The sequence below is a fragment of the Hippocampus bargibanti genome, linkage group LG13 (genome assembly GCF_051943395.1).
Source record: "Hippocampus bargibanti isolate YZ-2025 linkage group LG13, ASM5194339v1, whole genome shotgun sequence".
Taxonomy (NCBI): Eukaryota; Metazoa; Chordata; class Actinopteri; order Syngnathiformes; family Syngnathidae; genus Hippocampus; species Hippocampus bargibanti.
The window spans coordinates 5724568-5745159 of record NC_142746.1 but is presented as its reverse complement, the minus strand read 5'-3'; the positions used below and the strand labels follow the sequence as shown (position 1 = coordinate 5745159).

Below are 20592 nucleotides of genomic sequence, written 5' to 3'. Positions count from 1 at the left end.
TGTAATCTGTAAATCCTCCAACATCCCAAAAATATAATGTGATTTTTTTTCCAGAAAGATAATACATTTGAAAAAAATTATGAATAACAGGAATTCATTCTACTTTAACAGTCACAGAACTTCTAAATGCTGGTGCATTAGCATTGCAGAAACATGAACAAACACCTATTCACCAATTGAAGGAGTTTTTATAACAAACTGTGAGCTATTTATGGACAAATACACCAAAGACCAAGACTTACGGTTCACTTTAAACCCCCCGTTTACTGAAATTATGCCATTTTGAGGTATCGCAATTGCTCACCCTTCTTCCTTTACTGTTGGACCAATGCTCAATATTGATTTTCTATCCATAATAACTAACAACACAGTGAGCGGGTGTCCATTTTGTTTAAAGTAAATTAGGACCGTTCACGTCACAATCTGTGTCAGTTTACTTACAAAAGTAGGTACCTCTCAAAGTATTGGCTCGTTTCCTCATTTCACATCTGATAAGTTGGCAGATACACATGAGACCCAAATACAGAATTTGAATACAAGGGAAACAAGGGGTGAATCTTCCTATTACTATGCCTCTTTAATCATTTTTGTCATAAACAATAGATTGGGTGGTGGTCTTGATGGCTTCCAGAAAGGTTAGAGAAGATAATTTGGGGTCACGAAGAAGTTCTAACCAAACTTACCTGTTCCCGGAAGGGGACATTTGTCACAATGTGGTCCCCAGGCTTTGCCCACACTGCAGCAGCAGAGCTGTTTGCTCAGCTGAGCAGACACTGGGTGCAAACACTGCCTCCCTGAGCTCACCAAACGGAAGCAAGCCCCCTTCTCTTCTTGGATGGCAGGCATGTTGGCTGAGGAGGTGTGCAGGAGGAGGACAAAGAGGAGCAGAGCAGACACGATGGAAGTGGTGCACCACAGTGTAGAGGACACACAAGGAGGGGGGGGGGGGGGACATGACAAAGAGAAGAAATGAAGAAGTCCCCTTCACCAAAGCAACCTTGCCTCACATGAAACAAATATACCCTCAGGAACAAACATGATGTCAACATTTTTAAAAAACACCAAACTGCAACAAGAGGAGCAAGTATATCACAGTGCTTTGTCATTTCCCCACATCTGGTGACAATACTCAGGGCTAAACACAGAAACACAAACATGTTCAAACACAACGGAGCACAAACTGAACACTGTAGGAAATACATGACTACACATTAACATGCATTACAGCCAAGCACTGGTTGAAATGAAGGCATGCAGAGGCGTTTAGTTTGTGATTTCCAAGTTAAATGTGGCAATTAAACATCTGCACATACCAATAACAGCTGGAATTGTTCTAACGGGAACAGAGACAATGTTTCTTTCTCAACGGGAAACAAAAAAGGTTTTAAAGGCGCAGTATTTGAAAGTTACATGATGGATAAGTAGAGGCCTTGTCCATCCACAAGGGAAAAACACTCATGGTTAAGTGAAGCACTTTAAAAGCCCAAGTCCGAACTGTTCACAAGACAAATCAATAAATTGCACCTTTATCCAGACACTCACCAAAATAAACTCATCCTTGGCCGATAGACTATACAGCATCCCACCACCCCTTTCTACACTTTTGCTTTTTACCTCTTCACTACATCCAAATGATGATTTTTTTTTATATATTTGTATATAAATATATATATATATAGAGAGAGAGGATTTGTTTTTCCGGGGAGAACATGCAAACTCCACACAGGGAGGCCAGACGGGGAGGCCGGACCGGGACACGAACCGGCAACCTCTGCCCTGTGAAGCGGTTGTGCTAACCACTCAACCATTTTGCAGTGTAATACGTTGCTTTTGGTGTTGTATTCTTTTCTTTAGCTGCATATATGCAAACAGTTTTAGGTTCATTCTGTTTGTAGCCAAACTGCTAAATAAGCAGCTTTTCGAGTAAATGTTGCTCTCCTGCGCATGCACACACGCACACACACTCACACCCACACACCCGCACACACACCCACACACACACACAAACATACATACCCACGAACGCACGCAATATAGCGCAACTGGGATAGGATACATTATTGCTACTAAAAGTATTTTTATCAACGAGTGCATCGACAGGAATCATCTTCATTCGGTTATTTGTGTGAATAAATTAAAACAACCAAAAAAACAGGCAGACAACCAGCAGAAGAAGTTTAAAGAAAAAAAATAAAAAAATAAAATGACGTTGATGTGTACGGCATTTAAAGCGAATAAAATAAGCCGTTTCCATTGGCCAAGTCAGCTGTGTTCACGCCTACAATAGTGACAAAGCCATTTTCCACCTGCGCCCATAAACCAAAATACTCAATGAAAGGCCAACCATGCACACGGTGAGACTACACTTTGCGCCAGACTTGCATTGGGAGTTAGCAGAGGGCATATGTCATTCATCTTCAATATTAAATTCAATATAATTCACTATACAGTAGCATTTTATATGAGCAATGAAGATATATCGTAAGTGGACTATGCATCTATGTCTGTTGAAACCAGTATATTATTGATTAAATCTGGGATTTAATTATTGTAAGAGTCATCAAAATGATGATCACTCATCAAATATTTTCCCTTGAGGGATCGAAATTTATGAATTAGAATTAAGATCATTATTAGTGTTCCAGCAGCTCCTATATTTGGTTTTTCTACTTTCATTCCTTTGATCACTTTGCTGCTGTGAAATTGGATTGGAAATGTAAATTTCTCCACTGTGAGACTAATAAAGGCAAATCCAATCCAATCCAATCCAATCCAATCCAATCCAATCCAATCCAATCCAATCCAATCCAATTAATGTAAATAAATTGAAACTGCATGAAATAAATGGTTTGACCAAAATTGTTGATCAATTGGTACTTTTTTTTGGTCTGGAAAAAAAAACTGATTTGTCAAGATATAATGTGTCACGATCTGGTTGGCGACCAACGGGTGGCGCTGTCGGCCCCGCCTGCACCTGCACAGGTGCTGGTCGTCCCGATCAGTGGCAGACTGCCACGTTCTGGTTGGCGACCAACAGATAGCGCTGTCGGCCCTGCCTGCAGCCGAACAGGTCGTTGCAATCAGTGGCAGTTAAAAGGACTCCCGGCACGACGATTCGGTTTCGGGTCATTGTAGTATGTATGTGTTTGCTGCCCCCTGTCAGGTTTGTTTCATCTTGGCAGATTTTTACTCTTGGTTTTCTTGATACTTTTTATTTTTCTGTTCAGATGATTTTGATGTTTTAGATTTTGTTCCTGCTGACTTTATTTTAATACAATTTGTCAAACACAACCTGCTGCTCCCTCCTGCCAGCTTTTTTGGATCCACCACCAACACCACCCCGCAAACCGTGACATCATGAGATAGCAATGCTATTAAGAGTTGGTAGCGTAAAACAAAATATGCATTTATTTTACTGCACTTTACGACAATAGAGGCAATGTTTTTATGTGTTAATTTGCGTTATGCAAGTAGGTATTTATTTACTTATTTATTTGTTGATTGATTTATTCAGAATACAATCGACCTACAGTTTGTAGTGCAATAGGAAACGGACACACTTACATATGCATGTGGTGAGCATGGAATTGGGGATGTAGCCCGGTTTACACATGCATCTATAGCTGCCCACAGTGTTCAAACAATTTCCATTCGGACACACACCCTGCAGTTGGCACTCATCAAAATCTGTCAATCAATCAGATCAGAGAACACATACAAAAAAAATCATTCCACGTTCACCCACTAATAACAGGGGTTCAGTATCTTGCTGATGGAGACGGGAATGGAAACAATCATGGTATCTCTAAGCAAACGCACCCCACAAGAAAAAGAGCAATATAAATTTGATTTAAGTCATTTACGAATGGTACATCGGCATATTTAAACTTTACATTGAACATATTCAGTGTATCAAAAGCGGTTTATATTTTACATTTTATCATCAATTAAAAACAATGATTGAGCAAAACGCCTTTGTCATAATTGCCCTGCATGATCGAATCCACATTTTCCCCCTAAACCTTATTACTGATTGGCACCAAAAACCCTCATCACCTCAATACTATCTATCTTTCTTAATTAACGTATTCACTGCCATCTCCAAATTTATTCAGGAATTGAAAATATAACGTGGAGCGCCATTCCCAAATTTGTTCGGGTTTTGTTTTCTCTTGCCAATAACGTAAAGTAAGACCTCTGGCAATGTTTTTCCCTTCCACGAGCTGCCTTTTATACAGCCACCCCCACTTGCACCTCATGTTACTCCAGATCCACATAACCAAGGAATTAGCTCTTTTTTCTAATGAAAGAAGAGAGTCGAAGGTTTCTAATGCTATATTGAATGTTTATGTACACCTAAAACTCAATATTCTGTGGGTACTGGAATTTGAGTGACAATGACAAAAACACTGGCACTGGAGTGGACACATTTTTGAACGTCTGGCAGCGAATGAGCTCATTAATTCTCTTAATAAAATGTTGTTTTAATGCAGCCCAATGGTTTGATTAATGCACTAAATATCCTTCAGAAATCTCAGTCTGTTTGAGATTAGTTTTTTTAATGTTCAAGTGTGTATTTTTATTATTTTGTAACTTTTCAGTGTGGGAGCTAGCACACTATCAGTCTCACATGCACCAGGATTTCATTATTATTTAGTAATTGAAAAAATCCCTTCAAATGTGGTACTGAACTAAAGTGGTGGGCTGAAATTTCAGCTCACAAGTGACTACTCAACGATCCCAAAGCAGGGTTGTCATGGGAGTGAGGGTGTGATCCCCAATCTGATTGAGGAGATTGGAACAGGGGTGTCCAAAGTCGGTCTTCGAGGGCCACTGTTCTGCCTGTTTGTTGCAGCCGGTCAGATAGAAAACAGGCAGAACAGTGGTCCTCCAGGCCTGGAGCTGGACATGTCTGGATTAGACGCGGCAAGTAAAATACCAGTAGTGAAAAAAATCTGATCCAAAATCAATGAATAAATGATAATAATAATAACACAATTTAAGGAAAATGTCTTGACGAAGACTAGGAGGAGGACCAATATAACACCCGTTTCAGAATCAATCCATTAGCTCCCTGCGTGTTTCAGGATCAATCTTGTCAGTCTTGTAATAGTTTAAATGTCTTCATGGTCTTGGTCCTTCATATTTTTCAAAACTGCTTGTACTTTATGAACTCTCACAGTAACCACACTCCTCCGGCAGAGGGTTCCAGATCATTCTTACAAGCAGGACACACACATTTCTGTGTGTAGGAGGATGAGTAATGGTAGTAATCCATGAATAAGTAGAGCATTGTCACTGCTCTAGACATGATGTGGCAACAGGCTATGTGAGAAGGTGAAAAACAATTAGGTGGTATTTACCTATGGTGACTATCGGTATGTTTTTCCACCGAAGTGAGTATCCGCCTGCCTGTGCCCAGATTAAATTCAACAATATTGTTTGAGACCAACTTCAAACTTTGCAGCTGAAATTAGACATCATTCTGCCAGGCGCATCTCTAAGTGAGCTCCCCATGTTGCTCTGGAATGCCCAGCTTGGCAGAGACTGATTTGCTAAATTGGCAAACACATGTATCGAGCCTTAACATCGTAGGAAAATCAAGATTCACTGCACTTGAAGCGAAGTCTACAAAAATCAAGCATGTGAGCTCAAGCCTAGAGTGGCTAAAGCGACTTCAGTTTCAGTGTTGGCAATTTAAATAATTTGTCATTGTATTTATTGGTAGAGTATAGCATTAGAATTGTATTCAGAACCCATAAGCAACTGTTTCCCAACTATAAACCATAAGTTTTTCCCTTTAGTGTGAAGTCAGATGATCAGTATTGTACCATGTCCACCAACAAAAAACATCTTGTAGTCTTTGCTTCATTCAGAGTGGCTTATTATTTTACAGTATTTTTACTTATACAGTGATACCTCAGCTTTAGTGATACAAACGCTTTAGCTAACGAACCTTTCACCTTATAAACCTTAAATTCGCGAGAATATAATCTTGGCATACAAGCTTTTTTTTCAGGAAACACACAGAGCGCCACAATGAGTGATGCGTCGTTCGCGAACGGGCCGGTTCTTGGAGCTCCTGAAATGGCAGCCGGCTTTTCCCCCCTCTATTCCCCACCCCCTGTCTTCGGTTAAAGCCGCACGTGATTGGTCAAGATCCGTGGTAGAGGAGGGAGGGGAAATTATGTTTTATGGGGACCTGGGAACGGATTATTCTCATTTTAATGGTTTCCTATGAGAAATTAATGTTTGGAACACACAATTTCTGGGAACCAATTAAGTTCGTAAGCCAAGATATCACTGTACCATTATTATTATAATGTACTGTTTTCCCTTCATATCCAGAACCCACTCTCTGAATAACCATGCATATATTGCAGTTATTAATGTATTTTCAAAACTAATAGATTAATGGAAAAAATATGCAAAGCTCAAATGCTAACGGCACATGGATTGAGTGATCCAGTAGTAGTCTCTGCACAAACCACACATTGTATGTAATGGATAAAATTGCAATGAGCCAAATGAGGCGGTAGCAACCTCTATTGAGTCTCTGGAGAAAAACTGGATTAAAATACAATTCCTGTTTTCTTGATTTTTTTTTTATCTTTTGTATATTTTTTTAATAAAGCCATTCAATAATGATGTATCTGAAGACAATCACGACATCATATAATTGAATAAATACAGACATAATATTCGAACCTGTTACCTTGGCAATGGGTGCTGTTGATTTTCTTGTAACCCTGTGGGCAGTCGATCAGAGGAATGGCTGGTGAGTGAAAGGAGAGAAAGGGAACAGTAGCCATTTTATTCAGAAATGTGATTAATCATGCATACAATACAGAAACAATCTCCACTCATCATTGTTGGGTAAATATATTATTTGGCTAAACAATACACATACATGCACACCTATCTATCAGTTTCAATCATTCCCTTTTTGACAAAGCTATTCTTATGGGTGACCCGACCTGATATGAGGACATTGTATTGGGTAGTTGTCACTTCAATGTCCCATAATATTTCCTATAATATTTATAGCGTGGTTATACTATGCATTCCTTGAAGAAATTGCATTTCCCAAAGAACCCATAGAAATATCCCACTGCGAAGCAAATGACAAAATACATTCTAAAAATAATATTTATTTCAAATACTTGTACAGCATGAATTAATTGGATTTGGATTTGCCTTTATTAGTCTGGCAGTGGATAAATTTACATTTCACAGCAGCAAGGTGATGAAAGGGGTGTGGTTTTGACATTTGAAATAGTATACAGAATTGCTTTGTCACACACTCATTGGGACCTACGGTATGCCATGGGTCATTATTCTTAACATACTTTATGCAAGGGGTACTGAAACTAATAACCAGCAAGGTCTGCAGAAGCTGGATAACAATTCCTGAACATTTGAATTAAGTGGGTTGCAGAAGAGACAAATAGCAAACTGGCAGGGCAGTGGATTTTGAGGAACATAATTAAAGACTCAAGCAAGCTTTATACAGAGATAAGTAAAACCATTTTCATGAAACGTTCTAACAGTTCTTTTGTACAATTTTTAAAAATCAATCTATATCAGAATCAGAATCAGAATCATCTTTATTGCCAAGTATGTAGGACACACAAGGAATTTGTTTCCGGTAGAACACGCTGCACTAGTATCGTTGTCAAAAAAACTGCTAAGTGGCACTATACAGTTCCATTTTGGCTACTGTTGAAAGAGTTCAAAGAGTTAATGGCTTGGGGAAAGAAGCTGTTTAAAGGTCTGCTGGATTTGGTGCGCATGGATCGGTAGCGCCTGCCTGAGGGGAGTAGCTGGAAAAGGTGGTGGGCAGGGTGCGGAGGGTCCAGTAGTACCAGTAGTATATAATAAGAAGAGCAAAATGCATTTCAGAGCGTTATTATGAATGATTATTGTGTAACTGAGTTTCAATATTACTTTGAATATTATAATATCAGGAGCATGATTGGCCAAAACAAACATGCCAATCAAACCTCTGAAGACACTGATTTGCTGTCGCGACCCCTGAAGGGAAATGCCGAACGGAAAAGAAGATGATATAAGTTGCACTTTTCACGATGGTCGAGTGGTTCTAGTAGTTTGATTGAAGCACTTTATTGGTAGATATTATACATTATAGACTGGATGATTTTTTTTAAACAAAATACTCTCTGTAAAGCAAACATACGCTACAATACACTTACATGGTTTCTTTGGACATTTCTGGCATTTGTGGAAACCCCATGATGTCCCAATGGTCCCGCAGCATTGTTCCTGTTTAGTGAGACCCGGGAGAGCTTTCCCACACTGAAACATACCAAATTGGCAGTTCATACCATTCAATAAATACAGACAGATTGCTAGTCTATATTAGCCATGCCATGAATAAAGTGAAGACAAATGCATTAGCAGGGCGTGAGCTCATTTCTCATTCTCTTAAAGGGAGCATATTTTGGAAAATGTTTTATTGTTGTTTGCAGATAATCTAATAGTGGGTTGTCTGGATTGCGTGACTATGTGCGCTTCCCAGTTTGACTGAAGCTAGTCAGCCCTCCCTGGCTCGGACCGTAGCGGTGACAAGAGCAAAATCCATCCATTCAGCAGCCATTACCCTAGCAGTGTAAGCAAGATAGTGGCTGACTCGCTGGCTCATTTCAACAACAGTGTAAGGAACTATCTTTAAATTGTTGAGAAAATGCAAACGTTTCTTTCGAATAATATTCTCTACGGGCAGCCTGGTGGTTAGCATGTCAACCTTGCAGTGCAGAAGTACTTCCTGTGTGGAGTTTGTATGTTCTCCCCTGTGGCTGTGTGGATTTTTCCCCGGGTACGATTGTTTACTACCACATTACAAAAACATGCATGGCACTCTGAGTTTTCCTTTGCGTGTCATGCGATTGGCTTGAAACCGGTTAAGGTGTCCCCGCCTACTTCCCAATGACAACTTGGATAGACTCGTTCATTCCTTATGACCCTTGTGAGGATGAAATGGGTCGGAAAATGGATGGATGGATATTCTATGCGCTCACAGGACTCTAAATGTGGTTTTGCGATTAGTTTTGTGTTCATTTCAAATTAAGCAACAAAATCTAACTGTTTTTAGAGTTCCCAGGGGGGTGCCAGTTTCTGTCAACTAAAAATGCCATCACAGTGCAAAAGGGCTTGGCTTACGAACATCATATAATCAAACCCTGAAAATAGGTGTCAGACATTATATGAGCCTTTAGGCAATGTGATGTCACTATCAGTCGGCAGCAAATGGGAAATTGACCCAGTGATGAATAAAAATAGGTACAATTCGACTCGACTTCTCCTTAAAGTACTTCAAATAAATAGTCTCCTTTGAAGAGCAAAGGTAATAATGGGGAAAATGTGGCCTAAAAATGTCCTTTTTGGTGATTACTGTATGACAAAATCTAACTGAAGACATATTGCACATTTGATTGCTTATCACGACAGCTTACCTGACTACTAACAGTTTCTTGGAAGCAGCGGCCCAGCATGTTCTTCGAGGAGACAGGTTGGTACTGAGTAATCTGGTCCCCATGCTCGGTTGGATAGACAATGTTGTAACCATGATGCTGGACCTGCTGACGGCTTTCAGTGTGATGAAAACTGTAGCTGGAGGATGAAGAGGATCCTGACTGGGGAACTCTTTGACTTTGTCCATTACTGTGTTGGTCGTCCAGCTGTGATACCTGGTGGACTTTGACAGATGCCTCGGGAGGATGTTTGATGTGGATGTTTACAATGTTGGGGCTGAATACTGGTCATAGAAAATTACAGGCCGGAATTAATATGATTTTGTGTGTGTGTGTGTGTGTGTGTGTGTGTGTGTGTGTGTGTGTGTGTGTGTGTGTGTGTGTGTGTGTGTGTGTGTGTGTGTGTGTGTGTATGTTTGTGTGTGCGTGTGCATGTTAGTGTGTGTGAGACTTCATACTTCTGATGGGCTGATCACATGACAATGGAGACAAGGCAAGGATTAGTGTTCACTACCGACTCTACTCACCAGTACTTTGCCCATTGCTGTAGGTCAGAGGCAATGTGTGTGTGGAATGGACTTGAGTTTGACTGTAGCTGCCTGGTGTCTGCTGGGGTTGATGGTGTCCATTTTGAACTTGAATCTGGCAGAACTTTCCAGTGAAGTTTGGAGGGCATTGACATTTGTCCCTGGCACTGCACTTGCCACCATTAATACAAGGCAGATGGCACACCACTGAGTAGAGAAACAAGCACGATTAGCACAATTATAAACATATTTGGCTTTGGAATGGCATCACAGTCTTATGACATTGTTTGCAAGTGTCAAAGCAGAGACACCCGTCTTTTAAAAACTGCAGTCTCGTCCTCATAAAATGGGATTGGGAATCATTTTTATGGAATGGATGTTTGTCCAACTCTTAAAAACAAAGCACCCTCAACTCTGCTTTTATCAACTTCAACATACAGACAATTATGTTTTTCAGTGTTAAGATGAGAACAATCCATCTTTCCCTAAAGCCATGCATTCTTCCTTCAAATTAAACTATGTGTACTGAAATATATTTGTTATGTTTTATGGATGTTTTCTGACATTGTGTTATGCCTATTAGTGTTTTCTTTTTTTGTATGTCATGATTTTGCATAAAAGACTCATAATTAATGCTTCATCAATGCAAATATGCGGTGGCTTGTCTTTTGCCAGCAGAAAACACAAGGCTTGGTTGAATATATTGGTGTTTGAATACACAATATTGAATTATTCTTTATGTCTGTTTTACATGTATCTTCAACAGCAGTGTGAAATAAAGCCAACGTTCCCCAACTGGGCCGTGGACCAGTATCGGTGCATGTGTCATTTGGTGTCAGGCCGAACAGAAAGAAGGAACTTACAATACTTGCATTTTATTAATTTTGGAATTTGAAATATGTTATATCACTGTTAGATCTGTCTACAGTATGTCACTCCGGGTGCAGGTCAAAACGTGCTTCTCGGTCATGTGATAAGTTACGGCTAAAATAAAATCCCGAAGTTAGGAAAATTAGTTAAAAAAACATTTTGGGAAAGGAGAAAAGGCCCATCCAGGAGATGGAAGAGGAGCCTACCACTTTCAGGAAAAGGAAGCTCACATTTAACAGTATCAGGAGCTGTACTTAAAATGCTTGTCTGTGACTGTAAAGTGTCCTTGAGAGCTTTGAAAGGCGCTTAAAATGTCATGTATTATCATTAAAACATGGATTCATCTCAAAGGGAGATTCCCATACACCATGTCCACTCTATATAATACATTGGTGAGCCCCATTTTTCATGCACTTTGTATTTGCGGTGAAACATATTTTGAAGGCACGTTTAAATGTTACCATAGCGATCCCAGAGTGTTGTGGTCAGATAGAATGATCTTTGTTGCATGATTTGTGTTTATTATTATGTTATGAAAATACCACAGTTTTGATGCAGGTCAGATCATATCATTTTCTTGTATTTATCTGTCACTGAAATATACCATTTGAAGTCATCATGGTTTACCTCTTATTTAGAGAACAGTTCAAGCAAGATTGTGACAACAATGGAACGCTTATATCAGTACCATTCACATCATATTGCAATACAACTAAGTAGTTAGGTATTTATACCTATAGTTGGTGGGTCTGAAACATATCCCTTGCATTAAACAGGTTCACTGTGAACATGTTCTGAACCGTTGGATGATGCACACAAGCACAGGGAGAACATTCAAAGTGCCAAATTCCAGACACAGGACAGAAGTGACAACCTCTCATCTCAACGTGTTGCATTGGCAGCAACATACATGCTTAATAAGGAATGAAAGACCATTTGGGCTTTTGGCTCTTAGTTTTTGGTGAGCCAATACAGTCACGAGGGAGGAAAAATATGCCAGGGAAGCCGAAAAAAAGCGCTTGAATCCAGTTCCCACCGTCTACAGCTGGCCAAATGGGATACACATACCAATCCGCTGAATCATAAACAATGGAAATTACACTCGCAAATTGTTTATCTTGTAGTGAATTGTTTTCTACTGTCACCAAATTTAGATTTGTGAAGTGCTTTCATTTTTCCAAGTTGATTTTTCCCCCCCAATAAAAAGTGACATAACCATTAGAAGACAATCAGCTAAATATATTTAGTGTAGCATTCACCTTATTTTTTTTTTGTCTGAGTTAATCTTCCAACTTTTTTCTGAAACGTCTATCACCAACATGAGCTCATCGTCCTGATATTTACAGAATCTTAATTGCCTAATAGCATCCGTTGTACATATCATAAATCACCACACTTCCCTTTTGACCTCTCTCAACATGTCAGCATGACAAACAAAAATTGAGTTATTTATTGTCCCTTGACTCTTTGCAATAGGCCTTGACCAAATAAGCTTTCATCTCCCCAGTCCAGTGGCTCAGATGTGTGGAAGAAAGGGAGGCAAGAGAAGAAGGCAGGAGGAATGAAACAAGTCTGGACAAGTGCATGTGACTGAGGTCTTCTCAATCAACACTGTTCCTTTAGGCAGCCAAATAGGCAAACCATAACATTTGCAAAGGTTTAGGGGCATCATATAAATAATCGACTGGATCAATGATTTCACCGCTTAACATTGCCACGTTGGGGGTTGAAGTATGAGTGTGAGGAATCTCCATGTAGATGTCTGGATCCAATAATACTTTTGAATTTTGTTCATGCCGTTTTAATGATCACACAATTTCACATTGTACGAGGCTACTGGGTTACTGTTCTTGATCAACTTTGTTTGTGTGATACTGTAATTGCATTTGAAAGTCTAGATTTAAATAAACGTGAATAACTCCAGTATGTGTATTTTTTCAAGCCCAATTCAGGGCCTGGTGTCTCACTTTTAATCTGTTGAATATTCAGCATGTCAGAATATTCAGCTTGTCAGCATGTCATCCACGAGTGGAGGTACAAAAACACCTTTCAAACTTTCAAACCACAAAATGCTCCCGTACAGGCTGAGAAGTTTTTAGCATTCCAAGTTCACCACACCGCCGGCTGAAGTCATTTCCGTTTTAGTTTTGAAGGTCGGGGCTGACAGTTGGCCCGTAGTATAAGAGCATGTCAATCATATACTTGGATACATGGTACTCAACCAATAACTCAACTCAACTGTATTTATAGAGCACTTTAAAAACTGAAATCTATCCATCGAGCCACCCTTGTTATGGCTTTTCCAGTTCACAGTTGAGGTGGATACAGTCGGCCTGAAAACAAGTACTAGAAATTCATGTTTGAAATCATGAGTTTTGGTTGTCTGGGTGTTGGAGTTCCAGAATGTATTTTTTCTGTGCCTATTGAAAGGCTTTCCTGTGACTCATCCATGTTCCTTGCACACAAGTCTGCATTAGCAAGGCAGATCCTCATCTAACTGATTCATTCAACCCACCCGTGGCAATTAAGTGTCTAGTTGTGTGGGAGTATCAAGTTTTGTTCGTAAACTAAATCCCAGGGTAGTAGCAAAGGATGTCCAAAAAAACAGTGAAACTGATAACGACAGTGATTAATGCAAAGGTCAGACTCCATAAACGTAGCCTGATTTTGACCTTGAAGACATGTCACAAATAAAAATGTTGTGTGTTGGGGCCAAAAAGGAAAACAATATATTCAATGATTGATAACTATATGTAGAAGAAAATTATTTACGCATTCTTGCACTCAGCTGGAGCTGCTTTCAAAGACCACTCACACATTAGAACATTTTGCTAATCCACATAAAACCTAACATCAAACTGGATCATATCCTGAGATTGAGATTGAGCATGCCAGCAACCAACACAGTGTTAGATTCTGATAGACTCAAAATCAATCGCCTGAAGGTAAAGGGCTGATTGCAATTTTTAAAAATTGTTTGTTTTAGTCTGGGGTGGCGCGTTCTTCGCCTTGTTAGTGCGTTGACCTCTCGGTGCAGAGGTGCCGAGTTTGAGTCTCATACGGAGTTTGAATTCACGATAGAGTTTGCATGTTCTCCTCGATATGTGTAGGTTTTCTCCGGGTACTCTAGTTTCCTCCATCATTCGAAAAACATGCATGACAAGCTGATTGAACACTCAAATTGTCCCTCGGTGTGGATGTGAGCATGGATGGTTGTTTGTTTCTGTGTGTCTGAGCATGTCAGATAAGTGGACAACACAATGAACAAAGCACATCAACTCCTGGTTGAAAGAACAGTCGCACAATACTGCAATTTAAGCTTAGATTAATTAGAAGAAAGCCTATGGCTTGATGCCACAAGCATGGATCACTGAATGCTTGGAGGTGAATAAGGTAAATGGGACCCCAGGAGCCTTCGTTGGAACTGGATGAGGATGTGTAAAACCACATCCCATATAGCCAATGGGAAATCACTTTCCCAGGCAGCATGAATATGCCAGTACTGTTTTTGAATGGGAGGAATGTCGGTGCCATTCGACTGCCATCGCTGGACACCAAAGGGGCCATTGAGCTTTTTTGCGCCTGTAATGGGTAGCATCTTCACAGCCCTGCTTTGTTCAACGGATAGGTCGGTGCTGTTGGACAGTCTGCGGCTGGATGGATGCATGGCTTGAGGAGTCCGCGATAAGAGGAAAGGAGCGTGAGCGCAGAGTGCCGATGCGTATGTGGAACTGTTGCGGCTTGGAATTGAAGCAGATTTATGTGGGACAGGAGATGTGAGACAATCTCTTTTCGTCAAACGATGCTACAGCTGTGTGTTTGCTTTCAACATTTAGCTTGTAGTCGACGTGCACGTTCCACCATGTCCCTGAGCCACTGGTGGAAAGACGCTTTGATCTCCTCTTTCTTCTAGAACTGCTTCATGTAACAAAGAGGGTACATAAAGTGCTTAAGAATGAGTGACTCGGTGTATTTGTGTTGTCATATTATCTTTGTGCTGTCATATTATCTTTGTGCTGTCATATTATTTGTTATTTGTTTTTTTTTTGTTCTTTTGACTTCAAGAAGGCGCCGCGAGAGTGGCTGCCTTTTGAGCAGCTCATGTATTTTGTTTTTCTACTTTCATTCCTTTCATCACTTTGCTGCTGTGAAATGTAAATTTCGCCACTGTGAAACTAATAAAGGCAAATCCAATCCAATCAGTCACCTCCTTATGGATGACATACAGCAGTGACATGGGGATGTCATTCGAGCTTGAGAAATTTAGTCAGATGGTGACTAAGAGAGGCAAGGTAGTCCAATTTCTCCACTGTGAGACTAATAAAGGCATATCCAATCCAATCCAATCCAATCCAATCCAATCCAATCCAATCCATGTTGAAGGGGTTTCACTAACTGAGGGAACAATAGCAGACATTGAGGACAGCTACAAGTACCTCGGTATACCACAAGCCAATGGTAACCTCGATCTGGCAACAAGTCAAGTGGTTACTGCCAAATACCTCCAGCGGGTGATGCAAATCTTAAGAAGCCAGCTCAATGGCAAGAATAAGACTTGGGCAATAAACAGCTATGCCTTCGGAAGACTCTTAATTGCAACTTAATTCAATTTTCTGGCCAATCCATTCAAAACAATGGCACACAAAAATGACAATGACTTACCTATCCTGAAGTTTGGTGATGTCAGGGTATCAGTTGCGCGGCCATTTTCACTAATAATGGTTGTCGTATTTCCCTGCTGACAGTTGTTGTGACATCGACCTCCCACACAAGTAAATTTGCAGATTGTGGGAGTGAAGACCACCTTGATCCTCCCTGTGTGGTTGCCCACTGCCAAAGTACAAACCAAAAAGGAAAGCAATTTTGTTTAACCTCAATCATCCAAGCGTTAAGGGTAAAGTTCAGTTTGAATAAAACATAAACAAACAAATAAATAATTTCAGAGGTGAAAAATGTAACTATTCATTTTAAGGGAACTAATTGCATTACTTGTCAAAACATTTTTCAACTGTAGTTTATGTTTTACCATTTTATCATCGATCACAATCAAGTTTGACAACCTTGAGTATTCCAGGTTAATCAACCTGTCAAAACGCATTGGCTGACTAGATTTTCTGAGCACCATAAGAGGAATGCCACAGACACCTCAAATTAACTTCCTGTACAAAAAGTGAAATGTTTTTTTTGTTTGTCTCTTTCCTTTAGTTATCATTTGTGCAAAATCATTTGATTGTCATTGTCTTTTTTTCCAGTGCCTCATTGCGAAGCCTGGCTTTACGTTTTCCTCCACGTGCCACTTGACCCTGACCCTTGACTTCACCCTTCACCCTCTTACTATTTGCTTTTGGAAACACTTTTACATTATTCTTCAAGATTTATTTTTTTGTCATTGCTACAAAGGTTGATTTTTATTGAAATTATTCATATATTGTTGACTGGTGCTACTGATGTGCTTCATAGCAAGAGATAAACACACTTAAATTTTTTTTGCCGTTTCAAATTCGACTCTGAAATGCATAATCTTTGTATGGCAACTTAATTTGAAAACGTATGAATGCACATGTCCAACCAGTACAATTTGCTCTTCTCTAACAAAGAGCTGAAATTGAAATCATAATAACCAATTAATTTCAAAGGAAGACAACTGCTATGCTGATGACAGTGTGCTACTCAAAACTGTATGGCCAATCGTCCTGTTTGAAGCCTTGCATTGGCGAGGTACAGTTTGTACATTGTTTAGTGCAGTATTGTTGTAAAGATGTTAAAACCAAAACTGAATGGTGAAGAGGACTGTTTAAATACAAGTTCTAATTGTTGATGGAAATGAACAAGTCGAGTCACTGATAACCTGTTGTGAATTTACTGGTAAGTTATCTAAAAAATAAAAATAAATAAAACTCCAACATCAAACCATTGAGCACGCAAACTTTAGAGAAAGACTGCTTCCTGTCTGCAGTACAATTTATGTTGATTTCACCCAAAAGATGAAGACCCCCAAACTTTTTTGGGTGAGCGGGAACTCGATTGGTTTTGCTTCAAAATACAGTACGGTATATAATTGTCTCAGTTCATTTGAACATTTTTTCATGAATTAAAAGAGAATATGGCAGCCAAAGCCATAAGTACCTTGTCAAAAGATGTCATAGAAGTTTCAATGAGCTGAAGTGTGACACATAAATAGTTTTAGCAGATGTGGCGCAAAAAAAGTGTTCATGTTAGACCGTCTGTTAGATGTGACAAGTTAGATCGAAAAGCTGTGGGCTTCCTGATTTAGAACAGCAAACACATTTGATCCTTTCACTGAGTCTATTGCTGGAAGAAATGCATGGATTATTCCAACCATTAAACTCTTCTTCTCTTATTTATTTAGTTTTTAAGTATCCGACCCCGCAGTGGGCGTTTGTTACCGCCGTGAAATTGTTTCTGATGAAATATTTGACTTTGTTGGACACGCACAACCACAAGAAATGACGGAAAGAGTACACAACTGTAGAAGTTGTGCTTCATGTTTTTCAAATAATATCATAGGTTATACGGGTCTCGTATCACGAAGCCTTAGCAGCAAGGGAGGATATGCCTGTTAAATGATTAATCAGTGAATAACAAAAAAAATGTTTTAAAATGTTTATGTCGAGTGATCACAAACACTGTGAATTTATTTATTGTCAGAGTAATAGGATATGTCAAATGGTGTCAACATGTCATTGTAAGTTATTAGTTAGATGCATATTTGGGAAAACAGTTTTGTTGTGTCTATTTTTATCTTTGAAAGGGCTCCAGTCAGTCATGATTTCTTCTTAGAGTAGTTTGCAGACTGCAACCTTTATATTCCTACTTCTCAATGGCTGCCTTGACACATGAGGCCCACATTCCAAATTCCAATTCAACACCGAGAAGATCTCTGTTGAGGTCTTTGTGTATTTCGAGAGACACATGTCCAACATGATTGTGCTTGCAGTCAAGGATGAATCACAGATGCACCGATGCCCAAATTGCACGCAAAATAACAAAAGTGTCAACAGTGGGCAACAAGTACAGAATATAAAATTACAAAGAAATATGTTTGTAAAAACGGTTGTGTGGATTTCGCTTGTGTTGACGCCTTGTTCCCCAGGATCTAAATACAGTTAAGGGCTCTATAACCCACAATGGACTCCATCAGCAATTAATCTCCTTATATATGACTGAACTACATGTAATTTGCAAGACTCACACCATATTAACATTTTCAACCCACATTTTTGAAAACATGCACAGGCCACCCCTGAGGTCAGTTCAGTTTTCAGTTGATGATGATTGTTAGTGCCTACTTCCTATTTCTCCAGATGATTACAGCCCAAATGTTTTTCCAATTAATCCGAATTCAATCTTGGATGGTTTCGCAACTCCTTCCCACCACTGAGGGAACAAAAATCCAGTTTCAATTATTGGTTCTGAATTTCAGAGAAACCAGGAAAAAATGAGACTTAAAACACAAATCCAAATTCATCAGAGCAAATTGTATTTCCCGACACCAAAAACATTACCAGAGAGTGGCAATACAACAGTAGCTAAAATACTTTGCAGGGAGGCCTCTGTCTGTCAACAAATCACTGGGTGGAAACTCCCTCGTTAATATACCATTCAGTTGGAAAAAGGTAGTGGAGCTGCCGTCACTGGGGACTGTTTCTTTTTTTTTTTAAGGGGGTGAGGGATCATTGAGTTCCTTTAGTACAGAATAAAGGACGGCGTTGTATGTATGTGACGGATAGGTGGTGGCAAAAGCCAACTTTGTTTCTGAGATGGTCTTCTCTAAGGGTGGCTTCTTCCTTCCTTCAAACCATATAACTTCTGTCATATTTCACATGGATATGTACATTTTTGTCATTTTTGTGTTGTGTAAAATATGGATAGAAACATTGGGGGAATTCGTTGAAGAAAAGTGTCTATTGTGACTTAAATTAAGATTACTCCACATTTCCTGAGCAATTTTGGATGCACAGGCACTTCTCTTATGTACACTTGAAATGCACTACTACACTAATTTGGGTCGTGCTTACAAATGACTTCTTAGATCATTACCACGTAGGCTTAGTCATGCTGATGAGGTGATACCAGAGCGAATGGGGAAATCAGGCCAGTCATAGACCATAATCAGTCAGGACAAAAGAAGTAATCAGTGTAGCCTCATGGAATAGTCCTCTGCTCCCCCAACCTTAGAGCAGGGACCTATCAAAGTAGAGGTCTGGCACCGCCAGCTCTAGACAGTAGGGATATATATATAGGGCCAGGGTTACCAGCAAATTTTTGTTCGCTGACAAAGCCTCTTGGATGAGAAGCAAAACGTACGACACCTTCAAAGAAGTACAGATGACGGTCGAAGAAACCTTTTCATCGATGGACCACTCCTGTACGACTGAGAGTTTACACAGACGTATTGCTCAGGTCATGCTTTTTTTTTTACCTCAACTCTGAATTAATTTTGACTCCAGGTACCTTGTTTTCAGGTAAGGGATGGATGGATGATATTTCATATATAGCCAAACCTCAGTTTTTGACCATAATATATTCTAGAATGCTGTTCGAAAACCATTTGGTCGAAAACCGAAACATTTCCCATTATAATCAATGTGATCAATGTCTGCTTAAAAAAATATATATCGTGATTGAACAATACAAACACGCCTGCTCACAATGGAACGCTACACAGAATAATGCGTTGGTCACAATGAGACAGCATGTGTTTAATCTGTGGGTGCTTGATTTATGTGGGTATAAGTAAATTTGCATACATTCGTTGCAGTCATATTGGCACACAATAATCCAATAAAATCTAATTTCAATCCACATTTGAAAGAGGCCTGACTCTATTCTGAGATATAAAACTCCATATGTTATATATATGGTGCCATGAAGCATATCCGAATGGTGCCAGAGCAGAAAGAAAAAAAAGGATTTGTCAGTCAAACCATGCAGTGCAAATAAAGACAAAAACAGCAATAAAACTGTTGCCTGGTCAATGTTTCTGTGTTGGTAGTCATGCCATCTAGATTTGCTTTATCAACATTGCAGGTTATTGTAGTATCTTTGTCGGTTTCTTTTTATGGGATAGTATCACATTAACAAGGTTTACTGGGACTCAAACTCCAATGGCAAAGGTGCTCAGCTACAGCATTTAGTTTGGCATGATCTTTGCCGAATACATGTGATTGTCTGTTTGTCAAAAATTTGTAACTTCCTTGAATGAAGTGTTTGAATTTGCCATTACTCTTCTCAGCCATGGCAAAGTATTTCCCATGACCAATTTGTGTACAGTCATTATCAAAGAATTTTAAATAAAAATAATACAAAAACAAAACAATGAGTCAATGTTCCTTGAAAAAGAAGGGTAATCAGAGTAAGGACTCACCGTGAATGGGGTTGTGTGCCACTGAGAGCGGGATGGGCCTTTCAAATTGAGGTTTGATGTGTGTCTGCGTGTGGGTGGTGTGTGTATGGTAATAATTTGGCTTTATGACATATTGCTGGCCAGAGTGAATTGGCATAGTCCGGACTCTGGAGGGAAAGAGAGAAAAAAAAATCAAACATAAGATACCTCTACTGGTTAACATGTCTGATGATCAATTTGATGACAAACTAACGAGACAAGTGCTTCAATGGGTCAGTATTACTAAGCTATGGAAAAGTATTTTATTTCCACAGTGAAAGGAAACCTCTCAATTTTA

At 39.5% G+C, this 20592-nt stretch overlaps 1 protein-coding gene across 6 annotated transcripts in view; it reads right to left on the bottom strand.

Annotated features, from left to right (window-relative positions):
* ltbp1 (latent transforming growth factor beta binding protein 1) overlaps positions 1 to 20592 on the bottom strand; it is a 73135-nt gene that overhangs the window by 32435 nt on the left and 20108 nt on the right. For 2 of the 6 annotated variants that reach the window (XM_089011702.1, XM_089011703.1), the window contains exons 4-11: positions 20277 to 20422; positions 15551 to 15718; positions 10019 to 10225; positions 9474 to 9775; positions 8214 to 8316; positions 6716 to 6775; positions 3565 to 3687; positions 684 to 851 (exon numbers count right to left, since the gene is read on the bottom strand). In XM_089011702.1, the coding sequence (XP_088867828.1) occupies positions 684 to 851; positions 3565 to 3687; positions 6716 to 6775; positions 8214 to 8316; positions 9474 to 9775; positions 10019 to 10225; positions 15551 to 15718; positions 20277 to 20422 (1277 nt within the window). The remainder of the gene's footprint in view (positions 1 to 683; positions 852 to 3564; positions 3688 to 6715; positions 6776 to 8213; positions 8317 to 9473; positions 9776 to 10018; positions 10226 to 15550; positions 15719 to 20276; positions 20423 to 20592) is intronic. The other 4 variants (XM_089011704.1, XM_089011706.1, XM_089011705.1 and 1 more) reach the window with 3 other exon arrangements.